Consider the following 21,792-nt stretch of genomic DNA (forward strand, 5'->3'; position numbering starts at 1 on the left):
CCTCCGTGTTTTAGAGTGCTGACTCAGCTTTCACCTTTGCCTAAAGCCTACGGTCTGTGAGAACAAAATGACACAGTAACAGTATGAGGGGAGAAAACCATCCTCTTCTTAATAAAACTGGTCATTCTCCCCACCTGCCCCCAGAGACGGTCTGTCCAACCTCTGAGGACTTTCAGCACCTAGTCTACGGTTATCAAGGTAGTTTTATCTTCTTCTTTGGAGAAGAATGTCTTCTGGGAGTTTTCGACTCTTGGGAAGTGGTAGTCTAGCCCAGAGGGGCACTCTGGTGTGAGGACTCTTCCTGTCTGACACAGCACACCCCATTTGTTGAACACTAAAGCTCACTGAGGGCCCACTCTTCTCTCCCTCCCTCCCTCTTTTTTTTTTTTTTTTTGGTACCGAGGATTGAACTCAGGGATGCTTAACCATTGAGCCATATGCCCAACCCTTTTTTTCATATATATTTTTTTTATTTAGAGACAGGGTCTTGCTGAATTGTTTAGGGTCTCATTAAGTTGCTGAGGCTGGCTTTGAACTCACAGCCCTCCTGAGCTGCTGGGATTACAGCCATGCACTACTATCCCTAGCTCCTGCCAGGTTCTCTTCTAAAGCCATGCCTTCCCTCAGTGTTCTGGGAACTCCTGTTCCTCTGGCCCTGAGAGGAGGTTTGCAGGGACCCAAACCTGCCATGTTAACTCTGAACTTGGGTCCTCAGCAAACTCCAGACTGACATGAAGACCACTAACTTGGAGGAGATGAGGATCGCCATGGACACTTACTACGAGGAGGTGTGTGCTCCCTCCGCGGCGCGTGGAAGGGGAGGGTGCCTGTGGGTGTGAGGGGGAATCTGCTGACAAGGGGTGAACTGAGACTGGTGCTGGTCCCCTGCTTATCTTGACATGAAAATGAGTCCCAGCAGCTTGGTTCTTGCTTCCTGCCCTGAAGCAGGGTCAGGAATCTGGTGACAGCTTCGGGGGAAAGCTGTCTTGGTGCTCCTGTATGTTTTAACACATTCTAATTTGGCACTTTCAGATCCATCGTCTCCAGACTCTCTTGGCAAGTTCCGATGTTGCAGGAAAGAAGTACGATAACGTGGAGTCGCGTTCCGTGTGTTGTCTAACAGCAGGGCAGTCGTTCCTGGAAACAGCAGCTCCTGCCCTAACTTGGCAGCAGTGCCCACGTTGCCCACGCTGCTGATGGTTAGAGCGGGTCTGCTTCCACTCAGGGCCGTGCAGATGTGCCCATCCTCCATGTTGGCAGCTGCCCCCATTCGCGCTCCCCGCATATGTTATGTGCACTGCACAGCAGCTACCCTTTCAGAATTGAAAAATGCTGTTTTGCTTTTGGGATTCTTTTTGAGGCATTGGGGATTTAACCCAGGGGTGCTCTACCACTGAACTAAACCTCCTAGCCCTTTTTATTTTTTATTTTGAGACAGTCTCGCTCAGTTACCCAGCCTAGCCTCAAATTTGCAATTATCCTGCCTCAGCCTTCTCAGTACATGGGATTACAGGCATGTGCCACCACACCCAGCAGGAAAATGCTGTTTTTCAAAGCAAATCAACTTTACTAGGATTATTAGAGTCTTGATATTTATGGTAAATGGATACATATTCTGTACCATCTCTGTAGACACTGGATTAGCAGATGTTAAGCCACTGAGCCAAGGGAATTGTGGCTTGGATTCCTGCAAACCTCACACTTTGTCAACATTTAGGCCCACAGCGCTGACTCATGCCTGAGCCAATCTTGTCTAACATGTAGTTTCTCCATAAAGCTCATCATATCCTTGTGCCTAGGGACACTGGACAATGAGTGCCTCAGTACTACACTGTAAGGCCATTGTGAACAGTGAAATCACTAGTACAAAGCACAAAAATGTGATATTGTCTCTACACTAATAGACTGCAAACAGGCACTTATAGTATGAGAACTGAATCAAGAACACAGCAGGGCCTTGTTAGACCTCCACTGGGAACACACCAGCAACTCACCAGTCTTTCAGCACTCTGCCTGTGCATGGACTCCCTTGAGAGCCCCACAAGGGCCAGGCACAGTGGCAGGAGGATTGTGAGTTCAAAGACAGCCTTGGGGCTGGGGCTCAGTGGTAGAGCCCAGCATGTGTGAGGCCCTGGGTTCAATTCTCAGCACCACATATAAATAAATAAAGGTCCATCAACATCTAAAAAAATAAAATAAAACAACGACAGCCTCAGCATTAACAAGGCCCTAAGCAATTTAGCAAGACCTTGTCTCAAAATATAAAAATAAAAAGGGCTGGAGATGTTACTCAGTGATTAAGTGCCCCTGGGTTCAATCCCTGGTACCAAAAAAAGAAAAGCCTCATGAGGATTGATTATGAGTTTGCAGATAAATCTTAATGAGTATGCAAACTTGCAAATAAGGAATCTGCTAGAAATAAGGACCACCAGTGTTTTAGTCTTCAGTGGGAGAAGAAGCAAAATGAAAGCTAAAAAGGGACTTACATAAAAAAGAGTAAGTTCCTACAAGATTTTTAGTGATGGCATCTAAGATATGATACCAATAATTGAGTACTTATTTTGCTATACAGGTTTGTTAGCAATATGAAATCCTATTATGAGGGTTAGTGGTTTTGTTTATTTGGGGTTCCAGGTTAGTGTTCCCTATTCGGTTGCAAGTATTCCTCTGCAAGAACTCTGGGCTCACAACTGGACAGAAGTGGGCCGTGATTTGCACATCCCTTACTTCAAATATTATTAAGCCAGTTGAGAAATCCAAGCTCAGCCCCTCGATGTGGTCATTCCCAGGCTGCCGATGGAAAAGAAGGTGGGCATGAAGAGGCAGAAGAAGATGAGTAGCACTCTTCTGAATTTGTCCCGGAGCGTCCAGGAGCTGACCGAGGAAAACCAGAGCCTGAAGGAAGACCTGGACCGCGTGCTGAGCAACTCCCCCACCATCTCCAGACTCAAGGGTACCTTCCCCAAAGCCATTCAGTGAGGGAGGCATGGGGAGGAGGCCGTGTCTCATTCTATGAGGGAAGGCACCAGAGGGGCAGCACGTTGTCCATGGCCCTTGCTTCCTCCAACTATGAAGACCCTAGTCCCCGGCCTCACAGCAGACAGGTCCCACTAGGCATAGTTACCCTAGTAGTGATTGCAGAATGCAGCTAAGCAGCCATCTAGGCCCTGGAGACAGAGCAGGGAACAGCAGTGCAAATGTGCTTCATGGAGGTGACCGCATGGGACAGAAGGAGATGGTTAAGTCCAAGCTGTCAGACAGTGAAAGTACTATGGAGAAACGAGGAGGGCCCTTGGGGAGGCCTCACTAAGACGCTGATGGCTGGGCAGGACCTGGAAGAGGAGAGGGCCAGTTGTGCAGGCATCTGGGGGTGCCAGGTGGGCCAGCAATGAGTGCAGAGGTCTGAGCGGAGGCCAGTGTGGCCCCAAAGGTAAACCACGATAGTTGCTGCCACAGAGCCTGGTGTCGAGCACCAGGGGGCTCTGAGGGGCCTTGGCTCCTATGCAGGGTGCCCTGTGCAGAAAAGGGGGTACTGGCAGCAGGGACTTCTGCACTCATCCTGGTGAGAGTACAGGTGGCCTGAGCCATTGTGGCAGCAGAAGTGGCAAGAAGCAGCTGGGCTCTGTGCGTCTTTAATGTGAAGCCCGCAGGAAATGTGGAGACTGAGTGCAGCCTGTGGGAGGGGAGGCAGCAAGGTCCAGGTTTCTGTCTGGGTAGCTAAAAGGACAGAGCTGGCATTGCTGAGGGGGAGGACGGCAGCACATGTCTGGGGAGAAGGGACAGGTGAGATCTGAGGTGTGTGCAGAGGTAGGCCAGGCAGAGACCTGGGCTGGAGAACTGGACGTGCTGACTGTCCGCAAACAGGTGGACCCAAGTGGGGCCGCAAGTGGGTGTGAGTAGAGGGGAGGAGACGATTGAGTCCTAACCCTAGTGATGTTTAGGAGTTTGGGAGGGGGAAGGGAGAGCCAGCAAAGCCAGGTGGGATGCCACTGGCGAGGTAGCAAAGCCAGGTCCAGGGGCAGCCTGAAAGCAAGTGGGAGGAGGACTAAGAATCACCCTAGAGTCCATTAGACCATCTCAATGGACCAGTGAGGTCAAAACCTGACTGGGGGACTGTGGTTGCGGCTCAGTGGTAGAGCACTTGCCTAGCATGTGTGAGGCACTGGGTTTGATTCTCAGTATCACATATAAATAAATAAAATAAAATCCATTGACAACTAAGAAGATATTTTTAAAAAAAAACTGACTGGTGTAGAATCAGGAAAGGACATCCCACTAAGATACTTGGAGATGTTGGTATTAGTGATTCTTAACAGCCAAAGGGAACAGAAATCATCCAGACCTGGAGAAAACCCTTGGGTGGCAGGACCTGCCCACCGGAGCCCTCATGGCTTTGCTGATGGGTGGTTGGGCCAAAGGGTGCCAGGACAGTCTGAGCAGACCTGTGTGTCCATCAGGGTACGTGGACTGGAGCAAGCCTCGGCTGCTGAGACGAATCGCGGAGCTGGAAAAGGTGAGCGGGCGTCATGCCACCCCTTGCTCAGGACCTATCTGTGCCTGAGGGGCAGTGGGGCAGTTGGGGGACACAGACTTACACTGAGCATGTAAATGGTGACCATCTAGCAGTCAGTACAGTGTGGACTCGGGGCAAGGCCTGAGTTGTGTCGTTCACAGCCCTCATTTTTCAGATGGCCACACAATGTCATCAGACTCTGCGTAGCTGCAGGGCCAAGCACGTGACCTGGAGGCTCCCACAACCCAGCTGCTGGCTGCTGGCCAGACTTCTTTCCACTTGTTTAATATTTAAATTTGCAGAAAACTGTTCATTTACTCTCCGTTGACCAGAAAATTTAGGCAATTAACGTTTCCTCACACCCCACGTGGGTGCCTCCGTTCCTGTGGAACGGGTCCTTCCAGAATACTGAGCTTGAGCTCTCTGCTGTTTGGCAAACAGAGCAAACCCTGAGGGGAATGTTTACAAATAAGTTCAAAGTAGAAAATATAAGAAGTTTCTGTATGTTGTGTGTATTTACAAATAAAGCTGTTGGGAAATGCAGGCAGCCAGAGCAGACGCACACGGGGGCGGGGGGCTTGTGTGGGCTGGGTGTCGGCAGCATGGAAGTGCTGGGTCACCTTCCTGACAGGACCGCAGCACAGCTGAAGGTTGGGAGCAGAAAGGTTGGAAATTGAGAAAGTCTAGGGAAGCAGTGGGCTGAGCGAGCACAGGGATCAGCCGTGTGTCCACCTTGCCTGCCTTGTGGCTTGTTCCTGTCGTGCTAGTGGCTCTTTGTCCAGGCCAGGTTCTCCCCTTTTGATCACAGACTTCCAGGAACTGTGTGGGCTAGTAGACTGGTTGACTCGGGTCACGTAGCAAAGCTGCTCCCACCTGCTGGAGACTGTCCCTGTGGCTTGTCGTCTGTCTCCTGAGTTCTTAACTGGAAAGCAAAGACAATAACGTCTAACAAATGCCTGTTTTGCCTCCAGAAAGTAAGTTCAATGGAGAATGCAAAGCCTCACAGCTCAGAATCCCACAGACCAACTCCCCTGGCCCACTCCGTCTCCAACAGCGCAGCACACAAGCATCCTCGGGACCGGCCGGAGGAGCAGGAACGCCTCCGGGGGGCAGTGAAGAGCTTGAAGGCAGAGCGGAGCGCGCTGCAGGCACAGCTGCAGGAGAAAGAGTAGGTTCCCATGGGGACCTTGTTTCTAGGGCTGTTGTCATGAATTTGGAGAAATGCTGAGCTCACGGTGGTTGTTGTATAAATACTGTTTAGGACTCAAGACTTCTTATATTTTGGTTGTAAAATCAAAGTTGCTTGAATGGCCAAAAGAAGACATTTAGATGCCACCTTAAAAGGGGGAGGTCAGGGAGAGTGCCACAGGAGTCTCTTTATACTGAATTCCAGAGGAGTTCCCAAATTGTTCCCTGGACAGGAATTTACTGTCATTGATTGCATAAAATCAATTACGTCTTAGGCAGAATGGTTTTGAAATTCAACAATATGTTTATGACACATGATCTGTCTATCAGGCAAGATGTGTAAATGCTGTAAAATGTCCAGTGCAACCCTAGGAAGGGAGTTGGGAGGCAAAGTCTCACCAATGTTTCAAGGTCTGTAGTCCCCACCGTGTGCACTAGGCATCTGTCTCCCTGCTTCTACCTGTGGCTTCTCTGATCTGTCATGAGTGACTTCACCTGCCCATTTTCTGAGATGTTTATCTCAGGTTTGCAAGACTTCAGCAACCTTGCAACTTAGAGGTGAGTGGCCTGTGGAGTGGGGAGCATCTCATCCCCTGGGAGCTCACTGGAGATCAGGGCTTCAGGTGCTGCCAGGCCCTCTGATTGCATGAGTCCAGGGATCTGGGTGCACAGTGGAGTCGAGAAGAATCTCCTTGTTGCCTCCTGGTTCTCTGAGTGCTCAGTCACCTTGTGTTATGGTGGAAGGGAATCCCTCACACTCCACTCCTTCCACCTGAGTAGTGACCTCAGGATGCATTCATGTGAGTGATAAGTTCATTGTAAAAATTGGTATTTCATGGCCAGGCACAGTGAGTGGTGTGTGCCTATAACATCAGACTGGGGAGGCTGAGCCAGAATTGCAAGTTCAAGGCCAGCCTCAGAAACTTAGTGAGACTCTAAGCAACTTAGCAAGACCCTCACTCAAATTAAAAAAATAAAAAGAGCTGGAAATATAGCTCAGCAGTAGAGACCCCTGGGTTCAATCCCCAGTACAAAAAAAGAAAAATTAGTATTTTAGAAAAAGGTCTTTACATTAAACTGGTCATTTTGGAAGGTAAATAATTTCTGGCGTTATCTGTTATGCTATTGAATACCATAGCTACCACAGACTGAGCCCTTATCATGTGACAGGCGCTCTGCTGCACACTTAGCAGGTGACAGGCACTCTGCTACACAGTTTGGGAGCATCTCTGCATGGGAACCCTGAAGGGTTAAGTCGCACAGATAGCAGTGGATCTGAGGTTCAGGCAGATGTCTTGCTCTAGAGTCTACTTTGTGGCTGCCATGCCACACACAGGTCACAGGAAACTCAGTGGAGGTGCCTGGGCAGCCTTATCCTCAGGCTCAGTGAGGGCAGGGCCCGGTGTAGGCCAGGGCAGGTCCTTCACCGGCTCAGACCTGCACCTGTGGTGTGAACCAGAGGGTGCTGCATGTGTGACTGTGTTCCATGACTATCCTGTGGCACCTCTCCCCAAGACTTCATATGCCTTTATTCCCTTGTCTTCCCAGCCCCTGGCAGTTCCTCACACATGCTGGTATCCGTGTGCCCAATCAGGACCCTCGGGGCTGCTCTTGACACCACATCTTTAGAATCAAGGGCCTTTCCTGACCCTCCCACCCCTGGTCCACTGTCCTAAGGAAGGAGGCCAACCCCCTGCCTTGATGACCTCTTGTTTTTTAAAATATTTTGTAGTTGTTGATGGACTTTCTTTTATTTATTTGTATGTGGTGCTGAGAATCGAACCCAGTGCCTCATGCATGCTAGGCAAGCGCGCTACCACTGAGCCACAACCCCAGCCCCAGCCTCTGGTTTTAATGAGGGTGGAAATGTCTCTGGTTCTTTCGTTCAGTGTGGAGGTGAAGCAGCTGCTTCAAGCAAAGGCCGACTTGGAGAAGGAGCTGGAGAGCATGAGGGAAGGCAAGCAGGAGAGGCAAGAGCATGAGCAGGTTTTGCGGTAGGTGATACATTTCATAGAGGACCCACCCACTTCTGCATGCCAGCCTTTCCCAGTGGGGGCTCAACACAGCCTCAGAGAGGGTTTTGCAAAGGCCATACTTCTCCCTGAGATATTTCCAGGTGTTCTTTTGCCTTTGGAGTAGAAACCCAAACTCTGGGAAGAGGCCTCCATCAGTGCTGCCTCTGTCGCATCATGGCTCTGCCACTTCTGCCCCTTCGGAGTGGGCCAGGGCTTCCCACTCCAACCCACACGTTGCTGCTGCCGTAGGGAGTTGCCTCCCAGGCTCCTCCATAATAGCACTGTCACCAGAGCCAGGAAGCAACCGCCCATACCTGCACCGGCTGTTGCCAGATGAGCAGCCCAAGGCCAGGCCACACATAGGAGGAGCCAGAAAGGGAGCACTGCACACTCAGCTTGGAGGGACCTGGAACAGGCCCCAGCAGTGCCATCCATCTACATAAAGTGTCAGACAGGCAGCTCCCAGTGACAGAGCAGAGAGGACTGCATGAGCCCAGCAGAAGGGAATAGGGAATGGTCACTGATAGGCATGGGGTCCTTATGGGGGTGCCTGGAATGTTCTAGAATTAGTGTGATGATTGTCATTCTGAATAGTCTGAAAACCACCTCATTATACACTTTAAAATAATGAATTTTATATTACAAATCTTATCTCAATTTTTTACAGAACATTTGTGTATTATAAGTGACCGATAGATGATTGAAAGGGTACAGGAAGATATGCACAGGTTATTTGCAGATATTGCCGTTTTATTTAAGGGACTTGAGCATCTGTGGATTTTGGCATCCTGGGAATCCTGGAACCAACCTCCCACAGATATGCAAGCATGCCTATACCAAACACTTCCTCTGGACTGGTCTAATGTCCTCATGGTGGTAATGTGATGGGAGTCAGTATTCTCCAGTGCTGAGTAGCGGAACTTTCTTTGGCAGGCAGGTTTCAGAGGTCTCAGTCCATAGACGGCCAACTCCATTGCCCAAGATGAGGCAGCACCTCAATCATGGAGGACAGCAGCTCAGAAAATGGCAATCAAGAAGCAAAGAGCTCAATTTTTTTAAAATATAAGAAAACTAGATTAGAATCTAAATGGGAATGTTCAGCACTGAAGATAATTAGCAAGGTACATATTACTGAAACAAAGTAGAACATTTTCTTTTCAGGAGAAATATAACTCAGACTGTCAGAAGCTAAAATTTAATTGAAAAGGCAGGTACACAAAAACAAGTTGTTTGACTTTAGCATCTGTAGTAAGGAAATATTCACATTGTTTATTAAAAACTCCACGCTATAACTTCCTATTCATGGTTCACGCTATGACTTCTTCTTCTTGTTTGTTTCTCGTGTGTGGTGCTGGGGCTTGAACCCAGGGCCTCGCACATGCTGCGTGCAATGGCTACTCTTCAGAGTTCGGACAATGCTTCGGGGATCAGGCTGACCCTGGAGATCCCCAGCCTCACCCTTACAAGGCTCCCAGCTTGGGGGACACATTAGAAAGCTCTGTCCTGCAGTGGGGCTTCTGGTGCACCAGGGAGGTGGCCGTGGGCTCTCTGCACCCTGTCTAGCATCTGTCTCTGCACAGAACTTCCTGCTGAGTTGTGCAGGGGCCCTTCCTCACATAGTGAATGATAGGTGTCATCTTTTCTTTTTCCACTTTAGAGAGGAAATTCAAACACTCACCAACAAGTGTCAAGAACCGGAAGAAGCCAAGAAAGAGGAGCCCAGCGCTCCCATGGAAGTGACTCGCGAGGTACGGCTTCATTCCCATTGGGCACTGGGACTCTCAGCTGACAGCAACACACATGCTTATCCAAACGCCCAGAGCCTTTCCTGACTGATGTTGGCCGTCCCACCTCTGTTAGTCAATGTCTGTGATGTGGGTGGTGTGTACAGAAGTTAGGGGCTATGGTTGACCCCGGGTCAGTGGATTGACCTCTCAGACTGGTGTTGGGTCTTGGACATTTGGGCTGGTGAGAGATCTTCCAGACCTCAAGCATGTGGCAAGTTCAGCTCTGTAGCAGGGGCTCTCTGACTATATCAAGGAGGCTACAGAGGCCCAAAAGGCAAGTCCAAAATATGCTGCACTCTCTGGGGGACTCAGGTCTCTTCCCTTCTATCCCTGATCTCTGGCTCATGTGGTACTGAGTGACAGTGTGGTGAGGACCTGGCCAGTGACCCTCTTTGCCCATTTAGATGGATGCAAGGAGACAGCTGTGGCTGAGGCGGGCATGTGAGGGTCACCTGCCCTTCCCTGACCCAGGGGTCAGCTAGGTGGCTCTGTCCCTGTTAGCCCCGGGCTACCTGCACTTCTACCTCCTTGTGAGTCTTTTTCCAATGCATAGATTCTTGAGATGGCAGGTGTGGTCTGACTCAGTCTAAAAGGGAACAACTTAAATGTTAAAATCCCGTGGCCACTGTTTGCTCCAGAGGGCTTGTCGTGAATGTGTGGTGGATGAAGCCAGTGTGGTTTAGAAGGGTCCAAAACGAGCCCAGGTTGCAGCCTCTTCTGCAGTCCCTTCCTGTGACCCTTCTTCTGCCTGCCCCAGACCTGAGCAGGGCCTGGAATGCCCCAGACCTGCTGCAGCAGGACCAGTGTCGGCTGTGAGGGGCTGGCAGGTGGCGGTTCCCTGGGCCTCCGGGAGGATGGGCCTGCAGGACTGTCACCTGCTGGTTGTGGAACATAAAAGGGCTTTTGTTTGGTTTTGATCTGGACTGGCTTTCCTCTTCCAAGGCTGGTTTACTTAGCTGGATTCTAATTTTAGGGTCTTTTCATTCAAAGCCAGCTCAAGAGCAGAAGGCAAACTGAAAGGGAGTTTGGAGAAGCTGCTCAGTACATTTTCAGTTACAAATCCAGACACCACAGCACTGCCAGCTGGGGGAAGCCCGTGGTTCGTTGCTTGTGTGCCAGCCGGGCCCAGGCAGGCTGTGCAGCAACCGTGACCGTGGCACACCCTACCGGCAGTGTGCGTGCTGCATGAACAGCGAGAGTCCATCTCAGTCCTTTGTGAAAACATTGCTGCTGCTCAGACAGAGCGTGTGGTTTTATGCTGTCCCCAAGGGCATGCTTTTGTGGAGGTTTTTCCAGTGCTCTGGATAATGTTCTAAATAACACAGAGTCACTGTCCCTTCCCACTCTCTGTGCACCCTCATGGTTCATCCACTCATCTGATTGCCACACTGCCCACCCCAAGGGACACAGGCCTCTACTGAGTGTTCTCCTGGACTCTCATTGTTGTCTGGTGGTATACCTAGGGCATTGTGTGTGACAAGCTGAGCCTGAGTGCCTCTCTGATCTGTGTCATGCACAGGATGTCACTGAAACCTCTTCTGCAAGTAAAGTGCCCTTGGGGACCAGGGAGGCTACAGGACTTACTGATTTGTTACTTGGCTACTTCTGTAGCCCTGACCCCTGAGAGGTGCTCAGCAATAAAGAAACGTCAGGGTTTCTGCCCATTGTTAACTTTCAAAGTCATACATCCCTTAGGGAGGAACCCCTTTCCTGTAGACCATGGGGACGGAAAGAGGCTTTGTGTGTGCACCTCTCTGTCTCTGGCCTGCTCAGGGTTTCTGTAGATCCTCAAAATGGAGAAAAACAAGTGTGTGCTCCTGTGTTATTAGTGTCTTGGTTGAACACAGAAGACCATCATAGCACTAGTTTCCTCTCTGTACAATAACTAGATACAGATAAATCAGGAAAGGAGGCCTTGGTATAAATTGCTTGTCCCTCCTGACTCATGTGTTGACACCTCAGAAGGATCCAGCTTCATATTCCAGGGCCACCTGCTTGCTTTGAGATCTGTACTGCAGAGTCTGTTGCTTCCCAGTAATTGGGATTTAAATTTTCCACTAACTCTGTTCAGAGGCCACATCAGTAAGATGGCAGAGAAGTTCTTTTTCTCCAGGAATTATATCCTTAATCTGTTACCACACCTCTCTCAGCTCAGGCTTTAGGAGGTTTCACTTGGTGTCAAAATTTCGTTCAACGTTTTTGTTCTGGCATCTTCTTACATGACCTTGAGATTTGTGTTCCTGCACATGACAGGAGCACATTGAGGATCCCAGGCTTCCCATTGTCCTCGCCGAGACTGGGGCCACAGAAGGCATCACTGTAGTCTGCAGAGAGGCGGTGACGGGTGCTGGCTGCAGTCCATTCTGCAGTAGTGAGGAGCCGCAGCAAACTCAAGAGCACGGTGTGTTGCTCATTCCTGAGCTGGCCGTGTCCCCATCGGTGCAGTATTGAGCAGTCAGTACAAAGAATAAAGTGGGTCTTCAGTTATGACATGAGAGATGCCTATGGCCTATTTGATGGAAACAACCCCTGCCCCCAAAAAGTGTATATGTGTAAATACATAGATTCCTTTTTACTGAAAAAAATTTTTTTTTTTTTTTACTTTGAAGTATATCTGAAAGTACTGCCAGAATTAGCTTTTACTCCAGTGGAGTTATAAGCACTTCTTCCCTTTCTTTTGTCTGAATTTTTCTTTTTTGGTACCAGGGATTGAACCCAGAGGCACTTAACCACTGAGCCACCTCCCAGCCCTTTTTTAAATTTTTTATTTTGAGACAGGATCTCACTAAGTTGCTGAGGTTGGCTTTGAATTCATGATCCTCCTACCTTAGCCTCCCGATCCACTGGAATTATAGGCAGGTGCTACCATCCCTGGCTGGATTTTTCTTCATAAGCATAATTAACTTTGCTTCTTTCCTGCTTATAAAAGCATTTAGTTTTGGCTAAGTGTGGTGCTTGCCTGTAATCCCTGTTAATCGAGAAGCTGACACCAGAGGATCACAAGTTTGAGGCCAGCCTCAAAATAAAGTTTTACAGGGGCTGGGGATGTGGCTCAAGCGGTAGCGCGCTCGCCTGGCATGCGTGCAGCCCGGGTTCGATCCTCAGCACCACATACAAACAAAGATGTTGTGTCTGCCAAGAACTAAAATAAAATAAATAAATAAATAAATTCTCTAAAAAAAAAAAAAAAGTTTTACAAGGGCTGGGGGTATAGCTCAGTGGTAAAGTACTTATCTAGCATGTATGATGCCTGGGTTTAATCCCCAGTATCCATTTTAAAGAAAAGGAAGAGTGGCATTAACTGGAAGGTCAGTGTTGTTCTGAGTAAGGGTGTCTGCTCCCAGCCATTCTGGGAGAATGGTTAATTGTAGGTTAAAACGAAGCAGTGCCTCACCAAATTTATATGCATATCAAACTCCATTTTTGTTTTAGCTATCTGCCCGGAGTTGTTGGAGTCATTGTTCCTCCATCTTCTAAGTGGCTGATTTTACCTTTTGGTCACATTGGCATGAAATATGAGACAGACTTGTACCTCACTTGAGTGGAATGAGGGTCTGAGAATGAGTCAGGGTCAAGGGAGGCCGTGAGGCCTTTCAGGGGACAACTCAGAACACTACAGCTAGGTGGCAGCATGTGGACCCAGGTGACGAGATGCACACCCAGAGAGCCCAGTGATGGGTGGCTGTGCTGATGTGTGGGATTTGTCTGGTCAGGCACAGTGAGACCCCCAGACATAATGACTGTCACAGAGGTCCACCCTCACACACCCCTAGAAACGGGAGCAGGCGTGCCACATGGGGATGCATAGTGGCGCAGGGGACAGGTAGGAGGCAGCAGTAAAGTATGGCCAGGGCCTTTGCTCTAGGCAGGACCAGGTGAGGCAAGGGCAGGTGAGGATTGGCTGGGTTGAACAATTCTCGTGGGTACCTGGCCCTGGGTGCTAGGGGGCAGGGGACACTAACTTGGTGCATGAGGGTCACACAAGGGAGCTAGGTGGTGGTGTGGGCTGGGCTTGGGTGAGTTGCATATGAAAAGTTTCTCACAGGGAAGTCCTTCTTCCCTAGGAAGTGGTGCCTCTCTCCAGGGTCAGCAGGCCCAAATGTCATAGCATCATATAATACAGAAAGTAAAAGGCTTGGTTTCTATACCTAGTGGCCTGCTGATTCTGTTGGGCCATGCACCAGGCCACATGCATGCACCAGGCATCTCAGCTACACGTGCATGGCCAGAAGCTCACCTCTCTCTATGAGGGCCTTCTGTACGGATGGGCTTCTCCACTGAGCTTTAGATGTCAGAGAAATAGTTCAGTATTTTAATTTTTATTGAGAATTGTCCTTGTGGATAATAAATGATAGAAATCAGTGGTATTTTAATGGTCACAATAGCAATTCCTGTTTCTTTGTATCAAAAGCCTTGCTAGAAATATCTTACCTGTAATCCCAGAAACATCATTGTCAAAATATAATATTCAACTTCAAAAATATCCAAAAAAGGACTGCAGAAAACCAGGTAATTTCCCCCCACAGTGCTAGGGATTGGGCTCAGGGCCTTGCCCATGCTAGGCCAGCATTGCCACTGAGCCACACCCCAGCCCTGAAAGGGGTGCTTCTTAAGTCACAGATGGCTATTGGAAAGTGCGTGGCCATCTGTGGGTGAGCGCCCTGCAGATGCCGCAGTGGCAGGACAGACTCCTCCTAGGAGATTGCTTCCAGACGAGTCCAGGGCCCACGTGCTTACCGGGCATCTGTCGAGGGTGTGGTGGGCAGTGCGGGAACAGGTCCTCCTCAGAACGAGTAAGATTCATCCGTAAGTGCGGCCTGCCGTCTGCCAGATGATGTCCTGCCAGGTCCTTACAAGATCTTCCCTGCACCAGCCCGTCCACCTTCCATTTCCTGTAGGCCTGCGGAGAGCTCTGCACACCCCCTCCCAGCAACAGGCACTCTCAGCAAGACTCTGAAGTGGATTCTGAGCCGGAGGGCTGCCCCCAGCCCCTGTCCCCCATCCCCTGCTCCGATGGAAGGAGAGAGTCTGCCGCGCGGATGCTGCAGGCCAGCTGGAAGGCCCACAGACACAAGGTGAGCTCTCCCCAGAGGGCCTGGCACTCGTGCTCCCCGCTGTTTTCCCAACTGCAGAAGGTGTTCAGTTGTTCATGAGTTCTGTCAACTGGCACTGGCCTCTGTGCCAGGCACCAGGCTGGTGCCATTGATGTGTAGGAAGAGGCACAGGAAGGGCGAAGGGGGAGGGGAGTCTCCAGGAAGATCACTGTGGCTACTCCTTGGAGAGTAAACAGGATTCCATTTTTTTGCTACACAGAAACAAGGCAATGGTGGGTTCTGGAACCCTGTTAGCTCACCTGGTTTGTCATACGACCCAGCAGGTGCCCTGGGTGGGTTGCAAAAAACTGCACACAACCACATCCCAGAAATGTACCCCTGCTAGCCCCGAGCTGCATCCAAGAGCTCAGGAGCGCTTCAGTTCATGGACACAAATAATGTGGAGAATTGAACTTACCCACAGCCAGCCCTCCTCAGGGGCGCCCTGGGGGGCCTGCAGGAGTGGTCCATCTTATCGGGAATACGGAGGGTCTTCATTGATAGGCAGCTCTGCAGACAGCCCATCCGTAACAGGCTGGGAGACTCCTCTCTGCCCCTCGGGTGAGGGAGGAAAAGTGCTCTCTCCTGAGCATCTGGGGGGCTCTTCAGGGGTCCCTACCACTGAGACTGCAGTTCTTAAGAGGCATGGTGTCCTCAGGTGAGCTTAGTGCTCTAAAAGGTCTACCTAGTGTTAAAAATAAGTTATCACCTTTCCCCCAAATGAACAAACAAATTGACCTTCTCTCCTTGCCTGCACCTCGCAAGACCTTGGTTCTAGTAGGCCATTGAAGCCTCTTGAAATCTTTGTTTCTTCCCAGCTTTTATTATTAAGACTTTTCAAAACTTATGGAAAAGTGGAAAGAACTTATGATATTCAACAGTATACTGGACTCATCTTGCCAGCACCTGGATTCAAGGGTAGTTAATACTCAGCCATATTTCTTTTTTATATATATAATATTTTCCCCAGACACACTCGAGAGAAAGCTTCAGATATGAAACACTAGCACATATCTTCTAAGAAGGACTTTTTCCTACTTAACCACAATGCCATTATCTTTTTTTGAGGAAGGTGGGTACTGGAAATTGAACTCCAGGGCACTCAACCACTGAGCTGCATCCCCAGTGCTGTTTCATATTTTATTAGAGACAGGGTCTTACTGAGTTGCTTAGCACCTCGCTGTTGCTGAGACTGGCTTTGAACTTGTTATCCTCCTGCCTCAGCCTCCTGAGCCACAGGCATGTGCCACTGTGCCTGGCACACAATACCATTATTGCACCTAAGAATATAACAATAATTTTCTATGCTGGGTTCTTCATATTCAGATTCCCCAAATGTGCCAGGAGCCATTCCTAGCTGTCAGTTTCAAGCTGAGATCCAGGCATGGTTGGATTGGGCTCCTCACTGGTTGGTTAGGTCTTGGTGTGATTTCCAGCAGTCCCCTCCTCCGCCTTCTCTTTTCTTTTTAAAGACATTTCTTTTTGACGAGTGCAGGCCCCAGTGCCTTATCGGCTGTTCCACATCTCAGATCTGATTGCTTCCCATGGTGTTGTTTAATTTGTTCCTCTGTCCCTCTGTTTCCTAAGTGAGAAGTTCTACTGGAAAGAATATCTCGTAGGGGAAACTGTGTTCATCCCACAAGTGAGATGGGTGGTCCCACCTGTGTGTCAAGTGTGGTGACTGCTAGCTCTTGCCTAATGATGAAGCAGTAGCCTGCAGAGGCAGAGTCTGCCCAGTGACTGTCCTGCCCTGTCCTCTAACTTAGACTTAGTAACCCCTGGTCACTTCAGATGATTTCCAAGGGCAGTGTCTTCCCACTCTCATCCTTCTATTTTGTAAAGCAGGGTTTTCCTCTTGAGCACACGGACCTGCCTTCTGTGCTTCCTCCCACGCTCCCCACCAGCCACACGGGGGACCTGCGGCTCCTAGCTCTTGCCAGCTTTCCTGCCCGAGATGCCCCTTCTCTCCCTTCTCCTGGTCTACTTGCAGGGACTCTCTGGGCCTAGCGGATGGCAGCTGGACCCCTGCACTACCCTGAGTTCCCCTGTTCCTGGTCCTCCTAAGCAGACAGCCCAGTCCCTAGCTGTTTCCCTTCAAGTATTAAGGAAATGCCAGTTTCAGAGTAAAGTGTTTTTTTGATGGTCACCTTCAGCAGATCAAGTGACTCTCCCCGTTTGTCTGTTTCCCTCTCAGGGTTGGGAGGAATGTAACTATGGACTCAACACCTTTTATTTTTTCAGTCTTTTAAAAAAATTAATTACAGACATTATTCTGTTTATCATTCAAATAGCCCTGAATTAGCCCTGGGAGCCCTTTGATCTGGCTCCTGCGCCTTCCTGTGCAGGGCTGGACTTGCTGTCTCAGCCATTAAGGTCAGAAGTGACTATTTTCAGCTCTTATTGACTCAGAGCAGAGCAAGATTAAGGATGGAAACTATTGTAAGGAATTCATCCTTCTCATGTTAATTCATTTTTTAAATTTTCTTTATTTCAGAAAAAAAAAAAGGCTGTCCTGAATGAGGTAAGCAAAGTTAATTTCACCAATTTGAAATAACCTGTCTTGACTTTGGAGCACAGTAACCAAAGGGATACTCAAAGACGCATCAAGTCCTGGTTTTCAAGAAATCAAACCAAACCAACATTAGACTTAGGATGCCTGAGTAATAGAAACATTGGATGTTTATTGGAATAATTTTACACTTTCAAATTCATTCATTAGTTCCTTCTTTCAATACACTTTCACTTATCAGTCTGTGTCAAGCAATCTGGTGAGCTGAGGTAGAACTCTGGACAGGGCAGGGGTCAGGACTGCCGACCTACAGACCAGGAGGGTCCCTGTGACGAGAGACCAGGAGAAAAGGGACAAAAGGGGCACTGTTGGCAGGAGAGCTGTCAGAGACGAGGAGCTAGGTGTCCATGTGGCTAACAGAGCAGTGAGAAGAAGCTAGAAGGGAGGTCAGCAATAAGATGGGGTGTATTAGGAACCTTCGAGAGCAGTGAGGGTCTGAGCCACCACCACCTTTTTAGTAATGCACTGAGAAAAATAAACCTTTACCTTGTTCAAGACTTGGAGGCCTCTCTGCCTCTCCACCTTCTCTCTGGCCCTTCTGGGACTGCAGTATTTTTCCATCTGGGCTGCGGGGAAGGCTGCAGCCTCCAGCCCTGAGGATGGGCAGCTGGCTGCAGGACTTCCCGCTGGCTTCTTCCTGCTACTCTGTGGGCTGAGCAGTTAGATGAGGTGATCCAGGCAAGGACTTTGAGCCCTGATGCTGCCTGGCTGCCAGGTGCTCCAGCAGGCAGCCAAAGCTCTGCCTGGCTCCTGGGGCTGTGCTTCCTATGAAGTTGCTGTCCTTGAAATCCTGTTAGCTCACCTGATCCCTCAGACAGCCCAGCAGGTGGCCTGGGCGGGTTGCAGAAAAACTGACCATACATAACCCACATTCTGGAAAGGCACCCTTGCCAGAGAGCTGATGCTGTGTTCAGGGCTGTGCCTTGCGAAGCGCAGGCCTCAGTGAGGGGCTCCTAATAGCAGTGGGACCCTCTCAGACTTCCTGGAGTCATATCTGCAGTACACCCTGGGCATGCTGCAGGCTTGGCACCCGAGGCTTCAGGTGGACAGTTCAGGTCCAGGGCCTTGTGGCAGGAGCTCCCCTTGCTAGCAGGTGCTGGACTGCCAGAGTGGCCTGCCACTCCACATTTAGGAAGTTCCCTTCTTGTCCTCAGCCATGGACACCAAGTGCCACATCAGTACCCAATTCCTGGCCTCTCCATCCTCAACCTGCTTATTCATATGGTGCCATCCTTGCCTCCTGGCCAGCCCTACCCCGTAGCCATTCCCCTGTCCTTACCAGCTGTGATGGCCATTTCAAATGTCACTGTCTGGCCTTGCTCCTGTCTTCTGTTACTCCCACGGTACCTGCAGTTCTGAGGCCCTGCCTTCCCCTTGCCCTGTGGTCTTTGACGCGCTGGTTGTACCCCCTTCCTGGCCTGCCACACCCTGCTTATGCCTTGACTGCCTTGTTTTGTGGTTCAGGGTCATCGTACTTTCCTGTAGACCCCTTCTCTGGGGAGTCCTCGTCCTGCCTTCTCTGCCCTTGCCCCACTGAACGACTGGAGGAAAGCACATGACGTGACCCCGGCCAGGTAGCCTTCATCACTGCCCAGGGCCCCCTCATCAGTTCACCCCGAGTCCATGAAACCCCCATGTTGTACTCTGTAGCTGTCCCCAGCTCTGCCCCCACTCTCAGCTGATCATCTTGCTTCTGATCCCACTGAGAAACAGAAGTTGTCAGGAGACCTTCAGCTACAGCAGGGCCACCTCCACCCCTAGGACAGCCACAGTTAAAAAACTAGACAACAAGAAGCCCTGGTGGGAGGGTGGAGCCCTGGTGCTCTGCTGGTGGGGATGTGATGCCGTGCAACTTAGCACACCAGGAACATGAGCTCAGTCAGAAGCCGGGCCACACGTTGTGTGACAAGAAGTGTCCAGAAGAGGTGATCCAAGGAGACAGAAAGTGGGTCACTGGCTGCCAGGGCCAGGGGCAGCAGAGGATGGGAAGTGATGGCTGACAGCCCAGGATTTCCATGTGGGATGAGGGAGAAGACCTAGAGTAATAAGGCAGTGGTCACACAACAGTGTATGGAGTTAATTCCACTGCCTTGTACCCTTGATGTGTATTTTATAATTTTTTTAAAAACTTCAAAATATAAGAACACAAGAGCCCTTCCTCATCCTCCTCCCACTACCAGGCTCCAGGCTCCTACTGAAAGCCACCAGCTCCCTGGGTGCTGGAAGGGGCTCAGGGGCTCACTTCCAGCAGCAGCCAGGGCCCCATGCCCATCAGTCCCCTCCTATGCGTCTTGATTCCATCAGGATGCAGACATGGGAAATGCTCCCTGGGCCTGCTCCCCTCCATCTGTTGTCCTTATTCTTTGACTCCCCAAACTCCAGCTCTGCAGTTGCTCACCTCCCTTTTAGAACCCACCTGTCCCTATCCAGCAGTCACCAGCTGCTCAACCCAGAGTGGGTCTTTCCCAAGGATCAGCCTGTGACTTGACCTCCTTGAGCCTTTGGTGCTTGGGTTTCTTCTTGGTGGTACTTCTCATCTCAGGGTCTGCAGTGTCTCTGCCTTGACTCTCTTCCAGTGGGACCCAAGGGCAGAAGGACCCTGCAGAGTCCCACCTCCTCCCAGCCAGCAGGCTCCTCCCCGACCCCAAGAACACCCCCCCACCCCACAGGCCTGGATTCCACCACCTCGGGTTATTGTGGAACTCTCACTTTTCCCCTCCAGACCTGCTCTTCCCCCGGCACTGCTCATCTTCAGACACGATGCCCACCGTATACCTGCTTGCCCCCCCTTTCCCCAACATCCTACCTCCGATCCAGCCAAACCTGAAGCTGCCTGCAAAGTGAACAAAACTTGGCCTCTTCTCCCTGGTCTGCAGCTCCCGCCATAGCCCAGACCCCTAGACCGTAGCAATAGTTTCCCCTCCGCCCCCCATGATTTAATCCCTTGTAGCAGCCAGGCAGATGTTTTAGAATGTCAGCTAGTACCACGCCTTATCTTCCTGTCACACTTAGACAAGTCCAGAGTTGTTCCTACCAACCTGCATGCTGACCAGGCCAGCCCTCTAGCCTGGTGTCCTCCGGCGCACCTTGAGTCTGGCACATTGCTGCCACAGGGGCCCTGTGTGCTGCGCCCTCTGCCAGGAAGGAGCCTCCCCCCGCCCTCAGTCTTTCCCCTCACTTTATTCAGAACTGGGCTAGAAAGGCAGGTCCTCAGAGCCCCCTCCTGAGTGCCCACACCCATCACTCCCACCCCATGCCCTGGGTTAACTCTCTCACAGCATGTGGCAGTGACGCTTGTCCTAGGATGCTAGCTCCCTGCAGGTAGGGCCCTCCTGTCTTTCCTCCACTGGATCCCTAGTTCCTAGAACAGGGCCTGAGATTCTGAACCACCTTTTGCTGGATATCAGCTTTGCACATGCTAGATGCCCCTGAAAGCTGTGTGTGGAAGGATTCAGTAAGTGTGCTTTTTAATGAATGAGCGAGGGAAGGGTCCAGGGACCCCGCGGGAGGCTGAGCACGTGCTGTCTCTGAAGTAAGATGATGATGAGACCCACTTTATAGTGTCACCACAAGGGCTGTGTCACCACATGCAAGCTTAGGGCACAGAGGATCCTCCCGTGCCTTCCCTCAGTCTTTGGATGGCTTCATTTTCAGCCAGTGCAGTCACCTGTCAACTGGCAGTACTTCTTGTGAGGCTCCTGGGTTGGCTGGGTGGCTGCTGTTCTTCAGTGGGTTATGTATCCTTCATAACTGGTGGCCTCTCCCCTTCCCTTGCATACTCGCACCTTAGTCTGTGTATATGACATTTCCGTCACCTTGCCTTCAAGAAAAAGTGAAAGGGCTTGTCTTGTCCTGACAGTCTAGACCTCTCACACTGGCTTGTCATTCTCCTAAGTGTTCTGAGAGCAGCGAGTGCTCTGCCACACGGGAGAGTTTGAACCAGACAAGAGGCAGGGTCATTCAAAACCCTGTGCTTCCCCCAAACGGCAGGGCCTCAACTCAGGCCTTGGGAACACCTGTGCTCACTCTTAAGAAAATCACTAGTTTAAAGGCCAAAGGATAAATAGGTCCCTTGTGATTGTTCTGGAGATCTTTGGTTTTTAGAAGATGCCTCTAATGTAGATGAAACAGTAAACTCTCCCAACCTGAAAACGCGCTGTGTGAAGCACAGGCTGATGCCACAGCCGCGGGGTCCACCTAGCATCTGGCTTGTGCATGTGCCGCAGTGGTTCTGTCCCCTGTGGCGTGAGGCGCCTGAGCCTTTTCTTCTGGGTGGAAGGGTGGTGAGGGAGAATGAGGGAGAAGGCTCTGAGCTGCTCTTTCAGTTACACAGTAGTACAGGAAGGCGTTTCCTCTGCCCGTACAACTTTTCCTTCTAGAATCTTCCTTACCCTCCCCACCATCTTCCAGGGAAATTTAAGTTTTCCTCTCCCTCTTTTTTTCTCTGCAGGCGGCCACTTTGCTCCAGGCAGTTTTCAGGGGACATCTAGCCCGAACAAAGCTGTTACTGAGCAAATCCTGTGGTTCAGGATCTCCGGGACTGCTGGGTGTTCCAGAGCAGGTAACATCCAGGTGGCGGGATGCAGGCCCAGTTCTCTCCATTGCCTCCTCTCTCGTGCTTCATCAG

The 21,792-nt window shown here is 50.4% G+C and overlaps 1 protein-coding gene across 1 annotated transcript in view; it reads left to right on the forward strand.

The window, feature by feature from the left end:
• IQCE (IQ motif containing E) overlaps window positions 1–21,792 on the forward strand; it is a 45,373-nt gene that overhangs the window by 16,030 nt on the left and 7,551 nt on the right. Inside the window, 11 exon segments of the mRNA XM_081298983.1 lie at window positions 628–696; window positions 702–788; window positions 1,033–1,082; window positions 2,790–2,953; window positions 4,458–4,513; window positions 5,485–5,681; window positions 7,591–7,695; window positions 9,374–9,464; window positions 14,402–14,578; window positions 17,091–17,117; window positions 21,616–21,726. Of these exon segments, the coding sequence (XP_081155109.1) occupies window positions 628–696; window positions 702–788; window positions 1,033–1,082; window positions 2,790–2,953; window positions 4,458–4,513; window positions 5,485–5,681; window positions 7,591–7,695; window positions 9,374–9,464; window positions 14,402–14,578; window positions 17,091–17,117; window positions 21,616–21,726 (1,134 nt within the window).

Source organism: Spermophilus citellus, assembly GCF_964194105.1.
Source record: "Spermophilus citellus genome assembly, chromosome: 6".
Taxonomy (NCBI): domain Eukaryota; kingdom Metazoa; phylum Chordata; class Mammalia; order Rodentia; family Sciuridae; genus Spermophilus; species Spermophilus citellus.